Source organism: Magallana gigas, chromosome 1 (genome assembly GCF_963853765.1).
Source record: "Magallana gigas chromosome 1, xbMagGiga1.1, whole genome shotgun sequence".
Lineage (NCBI taxonomy): Eukaryota > Metazoa > Mollusca > Bivalvia > Ostreida > Ostreidae > Magallana > Magallana gigas.
In genome coordinates this window covers 20,495,826-20,515,454 of record NC_088853.1, presented here as the reverse complement: position 1 = coordinate 20,515,454, position 19,629 = coordinate 20,495,826, and the positions used below count along the sequence as shown (strand labels likewise).

At 31.7% G+C, this 19,629-nt stretch overlaps 1 protein-coding gene and 1 long non-coding RNA gene across 2 annotated transcripts; one reads left to right on the top strand and one right to left on the bottom strand.

The window, feature by feature from the left end:
• Nucleotides 1-947: 947 nt before the first annotated feature.
• On the bottom strand, nt 948-4,894 carry LOC117685039 (uncharacterized). Its single transcript, XM_066085458.1, has 8 exons — nt 4,650-4,894; nt 4,462-4,539; nt 3,837-3,872; nt 3,730-3,750; nt 3,516-3,600; nt 3,359-3,406; nt 3,177-3,230; nt 948-970 (listed from the first exon to the last, which is right to left on the bottom strand). Exons 1-8 carry the CDS (start codon nt 4,716-4,718, stop codon nt 948-950), a joined length of 414 nt encoding a protein of 137 aa, XP_065941530.1. The 5' UTR covers nt 4,719-4,894.
• An 11,327-nt stretch (nt 4,895-16,221) lies between these two features.
• Nucleotides 16,222-18,340, top strand: LOC105333333 (uncharacterized). Its single transcript, XR_010711548.1, has 3 exons — nt 16,222-16,737; nt 17,733-17,906; nt 17,986-18,340. It is a non-coding gene; the product is annotated as an uncharacterized lncRNA (long non-coding RNA).
• Nucleotides 18,341-19,629: the final 1,289 nt, after the last annotated feature.

The window sequence follows — 19,629 nt, the reverse complement described above, 5'->3', positions numbered from 1 at the left end:
AAGTCCTTTCACAACCTCCTTAACGTGCACACCCACACAAAAATGGACCGAACTGACAAAAATTGTTTCTGCAAATACTGACTATGAATTACGAAAACATCATACTGAATACTACGGAAAGATTTGGAATTTATTTCCTTACAATTTTCTTTAATAATGCATTATTTTTTTTTTATTCCTTTACAGGTAATTGACAAAAAACTTCTGACACATCTAACTTTCTAATAATTGGGGTCAGCCCCTTTTTCTGTATACCGATTGACAGATCTCGGTAAGACAAAGAACTTTTAAAATACATCTTATAATAAATTATTATCAGGTAGAAGACTAAAACGGAAAATACCGGAATTTTTTGAATTTTTTTTCTAACCTTTGTTTCAAAACCACTCCAATTATTTGCATTTAAATAACAAATGCAATACGTCTTGCACCGATTTAATGTTTCAGCGTCCACACCATCTTTAAAACTGCCAGTCATCGTTAAAGCTAAACACATCTGACAAAAGACTTCGTTGAATTTTACTAAAAGGGTAATAATTCAAAACCGGATTAGGATCAAGTAAAATATAAAACGACAACATCGCGCATGAAGGTGATCAGACCTGAAAATTTCAAAACAATCGGTGAACAAGCGAGCGAGATATTAAGGATCAAAGTTGGCGTCAAGAAGAAAATAAATAAGAAATCTGATTTTTTTTCAGAATAATAGTAAGGTCTTCCGCTCTGAAGCGGAATACCTTAATTATCATGCACATTTTTTATTCATCAACGCATATTTGCATAATGTAACATCAAATATCATCGTGTATGATTTACCAAAGTAATGTTTAGGCGAAAATGTACACATCTTACGCTTTACCCGTTCTTGTAAAATAGGATATCTCCCATACACCCCTCTTCCCTTGACTGAAATGGATTTCCCTTGGAAAAACAGGCTTAGAAAAAAATTAGTTTTCCTTACTGAAACTTGCTACAAAGTAGAAATTACACCACTGAAATAGAACTATAAGGTCGTTTAACCGTGAAAAATTCCGCAACGGCGAATTATGTTTGGTTGTGTTAGCGCGACGGCGTGTTTTGGTACAGCGCAATGGCGTGTTGTGCAAAGTTGTGTAAGTGCGAAGACGAGTTCTGTGGCGGAACGTATTTAATTGGCTTTTGCAATCGCCCTCTCCGGACAGTCACACCAGAGATGTGTATCTTGAACATGTGGCGTGTTCAGCAGAGAGTGTGCTCGCAAGCGCTCGCCAAATTATCCTATACATACAACACACACATTTTTGCGAGCACTCGCGCGCACCCGCTCAGCTGAACACGCCTCTGTCAATATGACCTAGTTTATTATTAAACATTAGTACACATAGTAATGGCTTAAGAGTAACAAATTGTGTATAATGTAAACTATTCAGCTGAGAGTGCAGTTCCCCCTAACAAATTTTGAATCTATTACGTTATTTTGGAGAGTTAACAAATCATCGCCATCGTTTAAAGAATAAGTTTATATAACTGAACTTACTTAAAGAATTATAATTCTTCCGTCTAGGCAAATCCTATCTAGAGTAGACTTTTAGGAGGGGTCGATCTATGAGAGGATAATACCTACTCTATAACACCGGAATTTGATACATATCACCTTGCATCATAAGAATGTCTAATTCATGAAAACTCCTTTTCTCCTTTACTCACATCAATAAAACAAAATTGACAAAGTATGACCATATCTATTTTTGATGTTGATCCGGAATATGGAATCAATTTGTGAGTATTATGAAATGATAAAATACGGTTGAGGGTAATCAAATACATAAAGCTTTAAGCCAATTGGGTTTTATGATCGATTTCATCATCCCGACCGTATTTGATCACCTCAAAGATTAATTACTCCTCTTTACGATCAATTTATTATTTGTTAAAAGAAAGTTGTAGCTATAAAACAATGAAATGCTTACTTTGATGATTCGTGCGGTTAATAAAGGTAGCGATCATTGCAAAAAAAAACTCCACATAACCCGCTAATGAGGGTAATTTAATGTCTGAAATCTGATTGGTTTAGACGCAGTTTGTAATTTGTTCTATTACCTCCAGCGTTAGCAACACACTTGGCAATGGATAAAACAACGAATTGTTACATGCACGTAAATTATGCGCATACGGTTCGCGTTAGAATTCACTTAATCTTTTTTAAGACATTCGATATAATTAAAAAATTAGTGCCCCTTTGGGAGGGTAACTGTTGAAATTGGCACCCCGAGAAAACCGTTGTCAACTTACGCGAGGCACTATTTAAATAATAACACATATATCCTGTATTATTGTTTGAATAGCAACAGAAGTATGCTTAGGCACAGTGGTTATCAACAACTATGAATTTTTATATCTTCACTTACATTTTATTGTTTTCAGTACCCTTTGGTCCTGTAGGGGTATCTGTTTTGTGCAAAGACACTTCTTAGAAAAGCGCATTGATCCATGTATATGTATATCTCCGATTCCCATCACTAAAACAAGAATATGTGATGTCATTGCATGAAAATCTTATTGTATATATATATATATATATATATTATATATATATATATATATATATATATATATATATATATATATATATATATTAAATTAGTCGATTTGAATGACCGTCGACATTTTTTTATGATAATTCAATTCAATTAATTTATTCTCCCAAAACCATATAAAGTATGTGTACAAGAAGTACAAATAAATTAAGTAAAATAAACAGATAGGCCTAAAACTTACAAGCATTAGCTTATGTTTGTAGACAACAAACAGTCTTATAAATCAATATACAGCTTTAAGAAAGAGAGTTAAATATGCTAGTGGGGGCGACATTTGTGTAATAATTGCTGGTGTCATACTTATTATGTTTAATGAATCATTCTTTTAGAATTATAAGATGCTCAAATACAATCAGGGGTGATCAAATCCCAAAAAACGACACGAATGGCTTTATGATGTATATGATCACACCCCGGCCGTATTTGATCACCTCATAATATTCAAAGAATGATTCCTTATTACTTATATAATTTTCAGCACTTGTACGATTAAATATTGAAATATAGACATTGATGAAATGTATTGGATTTATATAACAAAATTGATTCGAAGTGTTATCACCAAAAAGACGCTAGAAAATGTAGATATATAATACTTACGTTCGTATGCATCGTTATGCATTTTTGTGCAATTTCTAGTTGTGTCATCGATCTCTGTATTAAAAAAAACCGACTTATCTTTATTGTAACGCCTTATTTTAATTGCATTGGATACGTAGTTATTTTAGAAAGAATATTAATAACAACACGGTTAATTTTATAATATAAAAAAAATGCTTTACCTTTTACGTAATCTGTATAACGGATGGGAAGGAGATATTTAACTTTCCCTAAAAATATTTTTTAAACATTTAAACATTCTTAAAATCATAATACTGTGTTAATAATTGATCACATTCTAATTAGAAAACCTACCATTTTCCCAACCCTTGAACGAACCTTGCATATTTGTTATATTCTGAGTTTTATCAGCACTGTCCTGGTTTTTCGTAAAGAAAATGCTCAGCCAATAGAAAAGGAGGACCTTTATTAAAAACAGAAATGTTTTTTTTTAGTTTACTCTTCTGCATTACATCATTAATCAGTTGACAAGTAAAGTAAGTCTAATCCTTTAGACATGTAAACATATAAATCAAGACATATCAGTACTCACCAACAAGACTATGAAGAGGATCTGAAATGTTACATATAAATACATGAGTTGTTTTCTTTTTGTTCGAAACAGCCTAAAATATGATAGAATATGGTAAATATACTTACTGCAGCGATAGCCAGGATTCTGTAATTTACCGGAGCCTTAAAAAAATATAAAAGACTTAGTTCAGAGTCTTAATGAGATCATGCTACTAACGATTTAATTATGAATGTTTATAACTACATACATTATAACAACAAAAACACTTTTTTAAAAGAAAGCTCCAGAAGATATGACTGTGTGCTCTGTCCAAAGAGATACAGTAGCACATTTTCAGAAAAAAAAATATTCGATATTTATAAATACTCCAAGGTTCAAACGCTGTTTATTCATTACTATGCAAAAGTGCAAAGATTTCCCTTTTAAAACGCTCCTCTAGATTGTCTCATAACATTACACAGCTATAAATAAAAAAATATCTACGGGGAGTTTGCATTGCAAGTTATTTCATTTTTTTTATCATATTGTTCTTTATTCATCATATTTTATCAACAAATAATCAATATGATTGACTACACGTTTTCACATACTAATTCCTCTCCATAAACATAAAAAATAGTTCTTATGTTGATTTCAGAGATCGTGCATATCTTTAATTTTATTTTAACCTACGAGAACCACTAATAGATTATAAACATTTTTTCAGTCTTCTTTGAGTTTGTGGGTTTTATTATAATTCAGTTGACGTACATTTGGAGGATCCCTAATGTCAGAGTATTTGCCGTTGTTATCTGTTAAGGTTTCGGTATTTAGCCTGACTTCCTCAGTCTAGAGGAACAAAAAAAATTACGTAATAAAATTAATTAATTAGGTAATCAATTAACATGAATGCAAAAAATATAAAAACCTAATTCACATAATTATCATTCAGTACTTACATGTATATAAAAATATTCTTGTTGTGGATCATCCTGGTCAATAGGTTCTAGTTCGTAATGTTCAGCCATTGGAGTTGTGAGGGGACTGTCGTTAGTCTCCTGGGATCAGACACAGCACTTTGTGTTCTAGGTCTCTTTTTGGAGTAGCCTCTTGTCTTTTGTCGATCACAAAATCTTCCGTATCAGACGCAGCAACAGGGTCGTAACGATAATTACTGGATTACATTTACACTGCTTTACACTGCTCAGTCTGGAAGAAAAATCGGTTACTTAGAACTATATATTGTCCTCTGCGCATGAAAAATATATTTCCACCAATGAAACATTTACTCACACAATGCCAGTGTAATAATCGCTTAAAATGTTCACAAAAAACAATTTGTATATTACAGAAGGTTTTCGTGCCATTTAAAAAATAAACAACGTTAATTAGTGAACATGGCGTTATGAATAGCAATTGCTCTGTTGGCATATTCCATGATGCGCGCTAGCAATGCTCATTAAAGAATACAATTTTGTCATCTTGTTATCTTATTAGGATTGAATCTAGGTCATGTGGTAAATTAAAAAGGCCGGATGGTCAACTTAACCACCTGATCAACCTAAATTTTAAGGTAAGATTTGTTCAACTAAAAATTAGTTTAAATGTTTTCTTATATCTTATCTTCTTTATAGATACAGCTACGATTGTGGCTTACATAATATTTCTGCATCATTTAACCCGGCTTTATTGATATAGCTACGTGGCGCTTTGTGGTGTCATTTTAGCAATGTTTTGATGTTTTGGTTTTTAGTAACATTCTTCATTATTATTTTAACTAAAAAGTAAAAGTAAATATGTGCATCTTTAAGCTTAACAATTAAGGAATGAGTTCAATGTTTATTTGTTTTATACGTGTAAAATGGTTTGGGACAGTTTACGCTTTATAAACCGTGAAACCATTTTATATCGTATTAAACTAATAGATATTGAATTCATTGATTATAATTTAATTTTTTTTTACTTTTCATTGTAGATAAAAACGGCCATTTGACCTTTAAAATGACGTAAAATTGTACAAAATTCAAACATAACGTCAGGCGTATTTATACATTTTTGACGTTAGTCTTATTATGACGTAGGCAACATTCTTTATATGATATAAAATAATTTTTTAGCCAATCAGAAAGCGTGTTTAATTAGAAATAAATTATTAAAGAATAAAACCAATTTTTTTTTTCAATTCAGACACTTGTCTTGTAACAATTGGCCCAAATTGGCCCTGTTGCACATAAATGGTTAATTTCATCGAAATAGAATGATCACCATGCAGAGTAAAAAATCGGTCCATGTTACAACAATCACCATGGCCTTTTCAGAATGTATGGATGCCGTTTGATATATGTCCTTATATATTTCAAATATTTATATCATTAATTAATATATTACTTATTTTATTATTTATTAATTACATTTTTAGAAATGTAGCATATTTTAAATAGCGATATACCGGATATATCTATACCCTGTATAAGGCAGTAGTATCAGCATGAGCTATTTGACGTTATCATCAAGAGTAGCGCATAGAGGCTATTTCGGACTGAAAAGAAATATATTAATTACCTTAATCAAAAAAGTATTACATGTGAAATGTTTCATCTTGACCTCTCTAAAAATGGCTGACCACCGTAATTGATCGAGTGGGCCAGCATGTCAGAAATATCGATATTTTAGTGCACCCGTAAAAATTTTTTTGCTGATTTCACACAATTAATAGTGCATAAAATGAACAAGGTTTAATTCTGTTATTTTTTGACACATTCTAAATTTAACCGCTGCAAATTGTTGACATTTGATAAAAGATTTTTGACATGTCAAAATCACCTCATTATCGTACACTTGATTTCAAACGGCGAGGAGTTTCCCGAAAGTGACTGAGTAAGGGTGGTGACGGAGTAAGGGAGCTATGCGATAAATCATGTATGTTATAATAGTAATTAAAATGTTACAATAAATATTATTCGAAGACATGTTTTAATATTAAACACATCAATTTTATGGAGTTGGAGGAAAACACATGACGAATAGTACAGTGATTTAAATCTATAACGTCAAAAAAAAAGTATATGACGTCTTACCTTTATGACATCATAGTTATACAGACAGAGCAGTTGTGATTATAGAAAAATAATTGCATTACCTCCGTATGGACTTACAGGAGGAAAAAACAATGAATATGCAAATATTTAAGGAATGAACTCAACATCTACCCAGGTTATACTCGTATAACCTGGGTTGGGGCAATTAACGCTTTATAATCCGCGAAGCTGTTTATAAAAAAGCGTACATTTCTCCAAACCTGGTTATACGAGTATAACTTGGGTAGATATTGAGTTCATACCTTTATAACTTAATTTTCTGTACAAATTGGGTCGGTTTTGCTTTTAAAAAATGATATTAATCTGTTCAAAATTCAAACATAACCTTTTGACGTTGGCGCATTGTGACGTATCTTGTGACGTGCAAACCAGGTTGTATAAATTTAACTAGATTTTCTATCCAATCAAATGCTGCGTTACAAACTAGAATTAAATTATTACGATGTATACAATAAAATAAGATCGTATTGATCTTTCAGATGCGCCAAAGCTGTCATGCATAAGTAAGACTTATTAGTTTTATGTAGAAGAAAGAGTCTTCAAACCATTAGTTAAAAAATAGTCATTTGCCATATTCGAGACTTAAAGCTGCTGATTATTTGATAATATTGGATATGGTATCACTAGAAATAAAAGCAGCGTCTATGCAAAAGAAACAAGCGGTTTTATAAGTGTTCACTTATATCGTTCAATTACATTCCCAGAGAAATATAAAAAGGACGCAGATCGTGACGTCAAAGTTAATTATGGCGTCATACAGATAAGTGACCTTCTACACATCGCTATGAAATCAATCGGGGAGCCTTATCATACTCGCGTTCTGAAATACGTTGCTGGTCCAATAAATGGCAGTCTATTAAATGGCGGTTCAATAAGTCGCACTCTACTGACCAGCAGTTTAATAGAACGGTTTCAATAGTTAAGCAAAACTGCATACACAAACAAAATAGTATACAATTATTTAATGCTTGAGCAGTCAATAAACCAAAATATATTTCTGAAACCCGTTGCTCCTTTGTCTGCGATATTTTATCCCGTGTCAGTTTACCAAAGAGGAATTTTCCAGCGTCATGTTTGAGAATTCCAGACAATTTTTATAAATGGCATAGCCGCAAGTGTTTCATAGTACAAAATCAAATACAAAGCTATCCTACTTAACTTTTAAATGAACTCTCTTTCCGGATGGAGAGAGGAGAAAAGGGGGTTGCTTTAATGTACATCATTCAATGAAAACCTGCTAGCATTATAAGCTTCATGACTTACTTGTAGAACATCGTTCAGTGTTTGTATAGTTGCAAATTCGTTATGAGTTTTCAGTTGGAAATAGAATTCAGTTACTATCTATTTTGACTAAATTTAGATTAAAAACAATAGTCGTGCTTTTATATTTCTGAAACAAATGAGAGTACAAAAATCAAATTTTGAAATCACTTTTCACTCTCAAAGAATGCAATTTACAAGGCAATAATGTTTTCTTATTTATTTCCTCACACTACGACTATTAAAAGTAGCACTTAGGTTACTTTCGTGTTTTTTCATTCATAAAAAAAATTAAATAAATTAATTGTATGGAGAAAATTTTTAAACTTGATAATTGATCCTATAATGTCGACTTATTCATTTTATACTTAATTCATAACAAAATTTACATTCCTGTCGGACCCATCCAGAGAGAGAGAGAGAGAGAGAGAGAGAATGCGAATTAAGTGAAAATTTAGATACGCGTGGCGGACGTTGAAAAGCCTTTCAATGCTCTTTAGGTATGTGTTATTTAATACGAATTTGTATGTCTATTGGTTATTCGATTTCCTGCAACAGGAACTTATAAATGTATAAGACATTGCTTAAATGTACTGAATTTTTACAATTCACTCTAAAAATATTGATACTCTCTCCTAAATCTAAATCTATACAGAAATAATTATTCATAAAAGCATAAAAGACAAAAATGGAAGCATTAAAATTTACCCTGCCTCCTAAAGCATTTTGTGTACAAAAGTTTAAATCGAGATTTATATAAGACTATACTTGCCAAAACCTTGTGGACGATTGACTAGAAAGCTTATTGTAATAGGGAAGTTTTCCAAGGAAACAAATAGTTTTCGTGAAAACGAATATTTCTAGACTAGAATTTAAACGAAAAAAAAGAAGGAAATTAGAAACGGCAATCCGTTTAATTCTTCATAGTTTCCAAATTAATCTCAAATTATAGAAATATCAATTCACATCTACATATGTTCTTTTCCCTGACAATACCTGGATTAAAAAAATACACTATTCATAGTTCATCATATTAATGACATACCGCAAAGTTTATAGACAAACGTCTTTATAATATTAATTTGCACTCCCCATATCCATGGTATTGAAGTTTTCTTAATGTGGACAGTTTTTGTTTGGAATACGTTATACATGTATGTAGTCAATTGCGGCGAATGCATAGAATAGAAAGTGACTTTTTTATGAATATGAGATAATTTAAAATCATACCCGGTTTGACTCGTGAAATTGCACTAGCCATATTATTGAAACTTTTTGTTTGGAATACGTTTTATCCAGTCAATTGCGGTGAATGTATACAACGTGATGGAAGATTGCTGTGGCTTGTGGTTTTTTTTTTCAGCATTGCTAGATACCACGATATATGTATGAAAAGCGCACACAATTTTTTTTATTTTTTTTTAATTCCATTGCAGATGCACCTACAGATGCGGTGCAAAACTGAAAATGCTGATTATGCATGTTCATTGTCATTGCTATTTCACTAGCAATTTGTCCTGTTAGATAAGACACGGTATCTTTATCTTCTCTTGACTGTGTATTGACTGATAATCACAAATCAGTAGTTGAAAGAAAGCTATAAATACACATTCAAGTTAAACCGAGAACAGTTAATTACAAAATGTGGTCAACAGAGTATATACTACATGCAATGATGAACAATTAAGTTAGTGTAGGCCAGGAGACACTGCAACTTGATAGATCTACTGCTTATATTTTTGCAAATGATTTACAAACTCTGTTCAAAACCAATTTAAGATCGAGAATATGACAAATTGAAATATTTGCAGTAAAAGTGTAAATATTAATAGGCAGCAGAGGTAAAGACATGAATAACAATTTTGAACTTACCTGTTGACAGTATGTCTCAATCACTCTCTAAGCAGGAGAAATATGTTGTAAATTACAAGAATTATAAAAATATCTCATAAGTATCACTTTATATTAAATATGTACACCATGCAAATAAACCACCCAAAACTCAAATCCTACAAAAATAGCTATTTAGAATTAAGCTAAGTCGGAATAAATCATGCAATCTTTCGCTTTGAAAAAGCACTATTTGATTTTTAAAAGTCTGAAGGGTACTCTGACCAAGCAGATCGTTGATGTGAACTCTCTTACAATGTTTTGTGTGTGTGCACCGACAATGCATTGATTCACATATATGCATTTAAGCAATATGAGCTGTATTTTTTAGAATTTCATTTTGCTGCTAAAACCTGCTAGTATGATAAGTCTGCATATAACTTAAACTTTTATGATAAATAATATTTGAAAACATCATTAATTTTTGTCAAAGGAAATATTTCTTCTCTAAGGAACACAGGGCGAAAAACCATCTTTAAGCAAGTCCTTAAAGGTGGCTTAAAGGTGACTTAAAGGAGCTTAAAGGCTATACAACCTTTAAGCCGCCTTTAAGTCACCTTTAAGCAAGTGCTTATAGGTCCTTAATGTCCAAACTTCTTTAAGCCACCTTTAAGCACCTTTAAGTGGCATTTACGCTCTCTTTACACTGTCTTTACACTGTCTTTACACTGTCTTTAAGTGGCCTTTAAGTCAATATTGATCAAGTTGAACAATAAAAACATATATTAAATGCAAAAGCTCTTTTATAGAGATGGGAGGGGGTCATCCGAGTGATAATATAATTTCCAAGGAAGGGGGGGGGGGGTGTTCCAGGCGGTTTTAATCGTCGCTCCATTAAACACAGATCGTTATCATCAGCACCGCTCCGATGGACACAGATTGCCGTTATAAACTTCTTTATAATTTTTGGGGGGTTTCAAAATTATTGTAGGGATGAGCGCAGTCTCTGTATCTTAATATGTGCATAAAACTAATTAAAGTATTTTTGTTTCCTATTATAAATTAATCGGTGAAAAATCTCTCTCTCTCTCTCTCTCTCTCTCTCTCTCACAGTTCATCCGGTTAATAAACAAAATAAAGATAATGAACCAAAAATGCATGATTTAATTTGATAATCGGTTTAAGGTTTGTATTTTTTTTTTTTCAATTTTCATTATTTCTAACTCTAGATCTTCTAGATACATGTTAAAGTTGAAAAGACTCTCAACTGCCTTTGTCATATCGGGCGGGATATTACTGCTTTGTTTGTCTAGACATAGTTTTGTTCGTTTCTGTATATCTAATTAGAGTCTCTTGTTTGTCCAACTTAAGAAAACCCCTGGAACTAACACAGAATATACAAGATATACACAACAGTTGTGTCGTGTGCCCAGGTGCATGTTTGTGTATATCTAATTGTGTATATCTATTGTTTGTCCAACTTAAGAAAACCCCTGGAACTAACACAGAATATACAAGATATACACAACAGGTGTGTCGTGTGCCCAGGTGCACGTCAGGGTTTCTAAAGGCGCTAAATCTTAGTATGTACGAGTATACGATAAGTCTAGTGAACAAAAGTTTTTTTTACATTTGTAATTCATTTTCAAAGTATTATTTCCTAGCTCTGGGTTTCAAAGATGTTACGGCTACAAATTAACGATACATGTATGTAAGAGTAAAATCTTGAGGCTAATTAATTAATGTACCGGTGATCATAAATAGGGGTTGATTATTTAAATATATGTATAAGGGTAAATATGTCAAATAAACCCGGCCTGGCACATCATACAATTGTATATACAAGTCATTTGCAATTGCCACATGCAGTAAATACGTCACACGTAATTGGTAATTTTGTTTGTTATAGAATTGATAGTTTAAAAATCATGTACATACAATTACATGTAAATATTTAAACATATTGGAACGGCGCCGCGATCATATACCCTAATAGTATCAATGCATTTAATAAAAGAAATGATTTCATTTTCTTTCTTACATTTTTATAGCTATAAATTAGATGAACGTATATCTACTCGGTTTAAATTTATTAACTAAGAAAGCCTACTATAGTGAACCTAACGGTTTCCATTTAGGTATAATATATTTTTGTTCACTGAAGACCAAGTTCCGTATTTCATTCTAAATACATGCATGCATGTAATTTATATATTAGATATAATTGATTGTTACAAACTGAATGGTTTGTCAAAATCTTGTAAGTAAACACATTCAATACTGTGATTCAATATCCACTAATATATAGGATATAAAAACGCTCAAATATATGTAAGTTGCCGTGGCGTAGAGGATGTGTGTTGATGCAAATAAAAGATAAAAAAAAAAAAATGTGTGTTGATGCTAGTAAACTAAGGGTCCCGGGTTCAATTCTCGCCGTGGCCGGTTTTTTTTGGTGTTTTTTTTTCAGTTTTCTTTCTAGAACAAAAACCGTTTTAATACCTTTTCTTTCATAAAGTTAATACATTTTGTTGGAAATTAAGCACAATATTGAATTAAATTTTTTTTAATGGCTTAAAAGTGGCTTAAAGGTAGCTTAAAGGTGGCTTAAAGGTGGCTTAAAGAAGTTTGGACATTAAGGACCTATAAGTTGTCCTTAAAGGTGGCTTAAAGGTGGCTTAAAGATAGTCTTTAAGCTGCCTTTAAGCCATCTTTACGCTTTCTTTAAGCCACCTTTAAGCAACACATATAGCTTAAAGGTGGCTTAAAGATCGTCTTTAAGCTACCTTTAAACACCTTTAAGCTATATTTAAGGAGGACTTAAAGATGGTCATTCATCCTGTGGAATATAAAGCAAATGAATTTTTGTACAGGACGACAATAATTCAATTTTGCTCCAAATAAGGCTTCTTAACGGCCTTTTCCACAAAAATAAGGCTACCAGAAATTTTAAAAACCATGATATTTTTGTCATTTTTGTAGAAAAGAACATTTTAGTTTTAAAAAAAATTCAACATTAAAAATGCAGCTCATACATGTATTGCTTTAATGTCAACCTGTTTGTCCATGTATATGTATGTAATGCGTTTATGTCATTCTATTCTTAATTATCTGAAGAAACCATTTGATTGTGCAAGTATCAGGTTGATTTGATAAAAGCTTAGATGTAGATTGGGTTAAACGGTATACACGTTTTTTTTTTGGCTTAATTTAAAAGGTCTTTTCATCAGAAGATTCAAACTAGGGCAGCTTATCCAGTGCTCTCTACCCTACCAGATGTTTTCTTTGTTTATTTTTCTGCTCTGCACATTTTTACATGTAAGCTTTTTTAGACACTGGTCCTATTGTTTAGTAGCAAGGGGATTTGATAAACCACGAGAATCCATTGAATTATGAATATGTCTAACATCATTGCCATGCTGTTCTTAATATATAACACGTATTAACATCATTCTACTATTAATATCATTTATTTCAATCTGTTCGTGGTGCAATGTTACCAAATCAAGGCTCAAAATGAATATTACAAGTTGGTCAACAACACGTTAGCAATGATTATTCTAAAAATTCAACATATTTCTTATGCCAAATTTTCAAGGATGCAAATCTGCAAAATGGCAGTTTCAGCTACTGGTGCATGTTAGTGTGAACGCCTGCCCTTATTAGCACCATCCGAGTTCTGTTTAATGGCATCCATTCTTTGGTCAATGGAGTGCAATTCATATAACGCAATGGGTTAAATGCACTGCATATATTTGTAAACCAGTCTGATTTATGCAATTCCTATAACCAACAGTATCTTGGTGTAGGGGACACTCAGAACACATAACAACTTATATACTTGTACAACAGATTCCCTTTAGGATTTATATCAGAGGTGCAAAAATATTATAAATGTAGTAAAAACTGTTGTTTTTTTTAATTTAGCACTCATGTGTACTTCTACAAAGTTTTTGCATGATTTTGCAAATGACTGCATTTTGTAAATCACGTAATATCATAATAAACATTTTTTTTAAAACCCCAATACAATCTACTGCTTGATGTACGCGTATAGCTAAAAACCATATCATTATTGTGAACGCATCGACAAATGTCGCCTTATCTAGAAGATTGATCAATAACCTTTCTTGTTGAATGGAATCTGCTAGCACAACCACCATTGAAAAGAAAATTGGCAAAGAAACTGTTTAGAACGTCTATCATACATGCAGCTTGAAAGCATCTTTCCATTCTCGTTTCTTACATATAAATTAACACATCAGTTTGGATGACATTCCGTACGTTTAATACATGAAGTAGTATTTTAGTGTTGAAGTCTGACGCATGAGCAATATCTAGTATAGTAACTCTTCTCTAATTGTCATTCTAAGCTTGGGGTAATCTTTTTTTCATTTGTGTCGAAGCTAAATCTACAATGATTCATCCATTGACTTGCTTCTAAAATCTAAGAAAAAAAGAAATCGAAATTTGTCTTTTATTTTCCATAATTTTGCAACATTGATTAATTTTTTTTTTCTTCAGATTTAGACAAGATATATTGAGAAATTTGCACATTTGTAAATAATCTTAATTTATATAAACCATGCATAAACATGCATAAATGTGCATGAACTTTTCAATGAAACGAAAAGACCTGTTTTATTCCAGATATATTAATATGACTTCCGTTATTGACTGCCATTCTAAAATGCATGCTTGTAAATATCCCGATGCCATTTTTATACACATGCAATGCAATAGTGAAACACCGTTAATTCTTTTCAGTTAATCACTTTTTTGTTTTTTTTAAATAATGTTTTCAGAAATCATGATATTTTGAACATTTTAAAGAATTCTGATACGGGGTAAAAGGACAAAATTCAAAAAAAAAAAATTTAAGTCCGACATTTATCTCCGATCAGCAAAAATATTTGGTTCCAAATTAAATTTAATCACAAAAAGAGGGGGGGGGGGCTCTAACAAGTAATCCTTTATAGGATGAAATATTTAAAGATATTCACTATAAAACATTTCCTAAGGATCTTTGGCACGTGTCATTTAAAGTGTTTTGGGTGCAAATTATTATGTCAAAAGCTGGCCTATTTATTCCGACAAAAAACTGTTCGTAAAAATACATTTTGGAGAAAATTGTTAATTACAGAACCAGAAAGAATCCGGTATGTCTCGTCCCTCTTAAAATGTCGGAATAGTTCCAATTAGTGATGCACATTTTCATTAAACACTTCCCTGTTTTTATTGTTACTCACATGTTGCTATTATTAACAATTGGACAAAGGAATAAATTGACAAAAAATATACTTTAAAATAGAAAAAATAAAAATACTGGTGCAATTAAATTTATTTTATCTAAGTTGGAAATATCGCTGTAGGGTACTGGGAAAAAATATATGTACATATGTCATAGATATCACAACTTTGCACGACAAATTAATCAAACCTTCGGAAACAAGACACAAACAAAAACTATTTCTACCCAGTTTTAAAAGATTTACAAAACAATAAAAAGATTTACATTAACAACAAAACATTCTAAGGTCTAAATAAGCTACGGTTCCAATTTTTTTTTGGGGGGGGGGGGGGGGATTTAACCTGCCGAAACTCGGATTACTTGTCAATTTCTAATCTTTTGACTGGACTAACATGTTTCTATGATTTACATGTATTCGTAATTTCAAAAATTGTATGGGTTATTCGATGAAATATTGTCAAAGCGTCTGTGCATTGCATGCATGGGGCTTGTTACTGCATATGTAAGTCTACAGGTGTGTTTGCTTATTGCAGTAAACGACTTTGATGGGATGCAAAACATCAATGTTTATTTAATTTGATAATGGGGTATATGATAATGCTAATTATATTATCTTAGTCGGTACTGTTATATAATTTGTAGATTGCAACGTCCATTTGTGACGATTTTTCTCCATTAATTCTGACGGAATGTTTCACGACCAAGGAAGTCGAGATGGTTGTAAACATTTAGTTACGCATTTAGCCTGCTTTTTGATATTATTAAATTTACTGGCATTCATGGTTTAAATTTATCTGACAACATTTATCTACAGCTGCTATGAATGAGCCCTGTGCATGGCTGTTACATAAAACAACAACACGAGGTGTATATATATATATATATATATATATATATATATATATATATATATATATATATATATATATATAATTGAATTTATCAAATCTGTTAAAAATTTAATTAAAATATTTGTAACTATTTATGACAATGACCTCCTTTAAATATTTACTTTGCTTTCATAATTATAAGTTTTTCATTTTTGATCAAACAACAGACAAAATCAAAAGTTGTTCAATAGATGCAAGAACGATTGAAACATTCAAACAGCATAAAATCGAAAAATATTTACTTTTGAGTTCTTTATGGGTGTTACGTTTGTCTAGATATTTTTAAACAACTTTATCGTTTTAATCGATTACTCATACAGATATTTAAAAGGCTCTTAAAAAGGTTTAGTGTTCACTTTCATTAAAGCGTTGTTTTCAACGTTTGCACTACACTTCAATTGTGTAACATTACATATCTATACAGATATGTTATCAAAGGTTTTTGGCTTTAATTTTCTGGTTTTAAACGTTATTGCAAAGGAATTAACCATCTTGAAGGACTTTTACGCCATTCAAACAAATGAATTGCCGAAATCTTCGTGTCATGAAATTTCCAAAATTCAAATTGAAAGCAGATGTCTGGGAACATGCGTAAACACAATGGATGACATCGTCATGATCAGCCATGATGATTCCACCGAAACCTGTATGTGTTGCAACAATTTCACCGGAAGTGATATACTTGGTCAAAATTGGAAATCATATGTCCGTCGTATATGTAAGCACTTCTTTTTCAAATAAAAATTTTTGTATCAAAGTGATGTGAAGTTGGTATTCTAAATTAATACAAAGACTTGTATGTTTTTGTTTTATCTCAGTGTGTGGGGTACGAAAAACGAATGAATGTGCTTGAATATAACGTGTTTTTTTTCTCGATTATATACAGTTATGGCCTTTTGATGAGGTCAATACATGGTTTTATAGACCTGATGAGAGTATATCGACCGAGGACGTAGATCGAGGTTGATATACTCTCATCAGGTCTATAAAACCATGTATTGACCGATATAAAAAGGCTATAACTGTTTTATTATAATAAATCAAAAACTAATTTTCTTCATTTTCCTCTAAGCGTGTAATAATAAAATATTTGTTTACAAATTATAGGTGTTGATTTCGCTATTATGACGTCACAATGTCGCACGAGCCAAAACCAGTATTTTGTCATGAAAATCTATTTTAGATATACACATTAGTGAGGTCTATATATTTTCTATTTTTAGTATAGTAAGGTCTATGACATAATTTATAGCACGATCATGTGACAGCAATGGACCATCATCATATAAGAAAAATACTGTATTATGATATTTTATATTGTGAAGTTAAATAGTTTTATATAATATTGAAGTCTTCATTACAGTATATGTAGCAACACCACTTTTTTTATTTATACGATCTAAAAGTTGATGTAAATAAGTGATGTATGAGAATATAATGACACGGCTACCCATTACTTCTTTTAGTAAAAGGCAATGTCTAAACCAAATCGTACTTTTGAATGAGAGATCCAAACCTCAAAATAAATATTAAAAAAAAAACATAAAAGAACTAAAACTGATTTTTAATCTGCATAATACAAACTTAAAAGTAATGTGCTTACTAAGATTTCGTCAATCGTTTTAACTATCACATAAGGTAGCATTGAATGATATTAACTTTATAGTCTGCTAAACACTGGTAGTATCTAGGATTGATAAATTATATTTTCAGTGCCCTGTGCTAACGGTTATGTGAGTTACGACGTGATGTCATACCAAATATGTTTGAAGTATTACCCAGTACCAGTCACATATGAATCAGCTAGAGCCCTTTGTCAGACGGAGGGTGCCGATCTTATTAAGATTGATTCCCAAGAAAAGTTTGACATATTCAAGGATTACCATGGTATGTTAAATACATCTAATAATTGTAACTATTTCTATATACATCCTACAAATGAAGAATAAATCATTTTCAATTATAGTTCCGATTGCCAACAATACACTCATACAAGTGTGGATAGAATCAATAAAGGTCAATGGTCAGTGGCAGTTTCATGACGGTTCTCCGATGCCAAATGTATGCAAAATCAACATGAGCGGAGGACCGGAGGAAGTACATGTCCGGGCCCGTATCCATGGCAGTACAGACCTTTACTACCAAGATGGCGTGAACGAAGATTTATTTCATTATTCGTGCGAGTACAAACCATAGTCAACCATCTACTTGACCACAAGAACACTGTTCGATAGTCAATCGTCCACGACTGCCATAAGAACAAGACATTGGAATTTAAATGTGCCCACAGTCCGAAGACAACGTATCTTATCTTCTGTTTATGTCCCTCTCTTAACAAAACAGTTTGCTATTGCTTTTTAATCATATAAAAAATGTTTTGAGACAATTTTGTCAAATAAAAGTATCGATTTGACATAATTTGTTTTCACTCTTTTTTTAAAGAAAAAAAATAATAAAAAGTTGCTAGAATCAATAATGCTTAGTCCATGTTATAACTTGTATCATATTAACTTATATGGTAGACGTGCAAACACATATATTTTGTTTCTGTTGCAAATCAAAATTTAAACAAGACATTCTCTCTCTATGTCAGGGTTTTTTATTCAATAGAATATTGAAGGTAATATCTAAAGAAACAAACCTTAAGATCTTTGTACATCTTACAACTATGGTTTCGTATTCTAACAAAGAGATTCTCATCAATGTTAATCAATAGGTATAGATTGGTTTAGTGTTGAATTGTCAGTAATAGATATAGAACATTATATAACTTCCAGATAATTATACCATTAATATCATGCAATTCCCTAGCAGAAAATTAGGTTCATGTTAATTGTTTACCTTGCTTTGATATGATAGGCCGGGATAATTATAAAACAATAAAGACCTCTTTACCATCAGTTTTAAACAACATTATAATCAATTTTTCATGAACATTAGAAAGTTAAATCAATGGAAAATTCTTTCGTCAAAGCAAGAAATTAAAACATTCAAACAGAATGGAAAAATAAATAATTTTAAGACTACTTCATAGACATAATTTTTCTAATATATTTCTTTTTTCTAAATCACGTGCTGTTTTACGATTTCTCATTTAAGTATAAACGAATTTCTATAAGTACAAAACTTTACCTTCAATGTATCGTCAGCAGCGGCGGCCCGGTACCTAAATATTTCTTTTATATGACACACCAGGAATAGAGATATGTTACCAACGACATCTCTCGTGATATGTTTGGTTGTTTATATTATTGGCATTGAAGCAACTAGGATGAAGACTTTTTTCGGTATCAAAACAAAGGAGTATCCGAAATCTTCGTGTAAAAAAATTCAACATGAAATTAGCGAGAGCGAATGTCTGCGCCATTGCACTGATACAACAAATAGGATTGTCATGATCAGCCATGATGATTCTACAAACACATGTATGTGTTGCAGTGATATCACTGGGGATGACATAACTGGTCCAAATTGGAAATCTTATGTTCGACGTAAAAGTAAGTACTTGTTTCGTATCAATTGTGTAAGTCTTTTTCAACAAAATGCAGTTTTTAATCCGTCTACTTCTACTTTTAACATATTAAGTATTGACATACCCCCGGTACATACA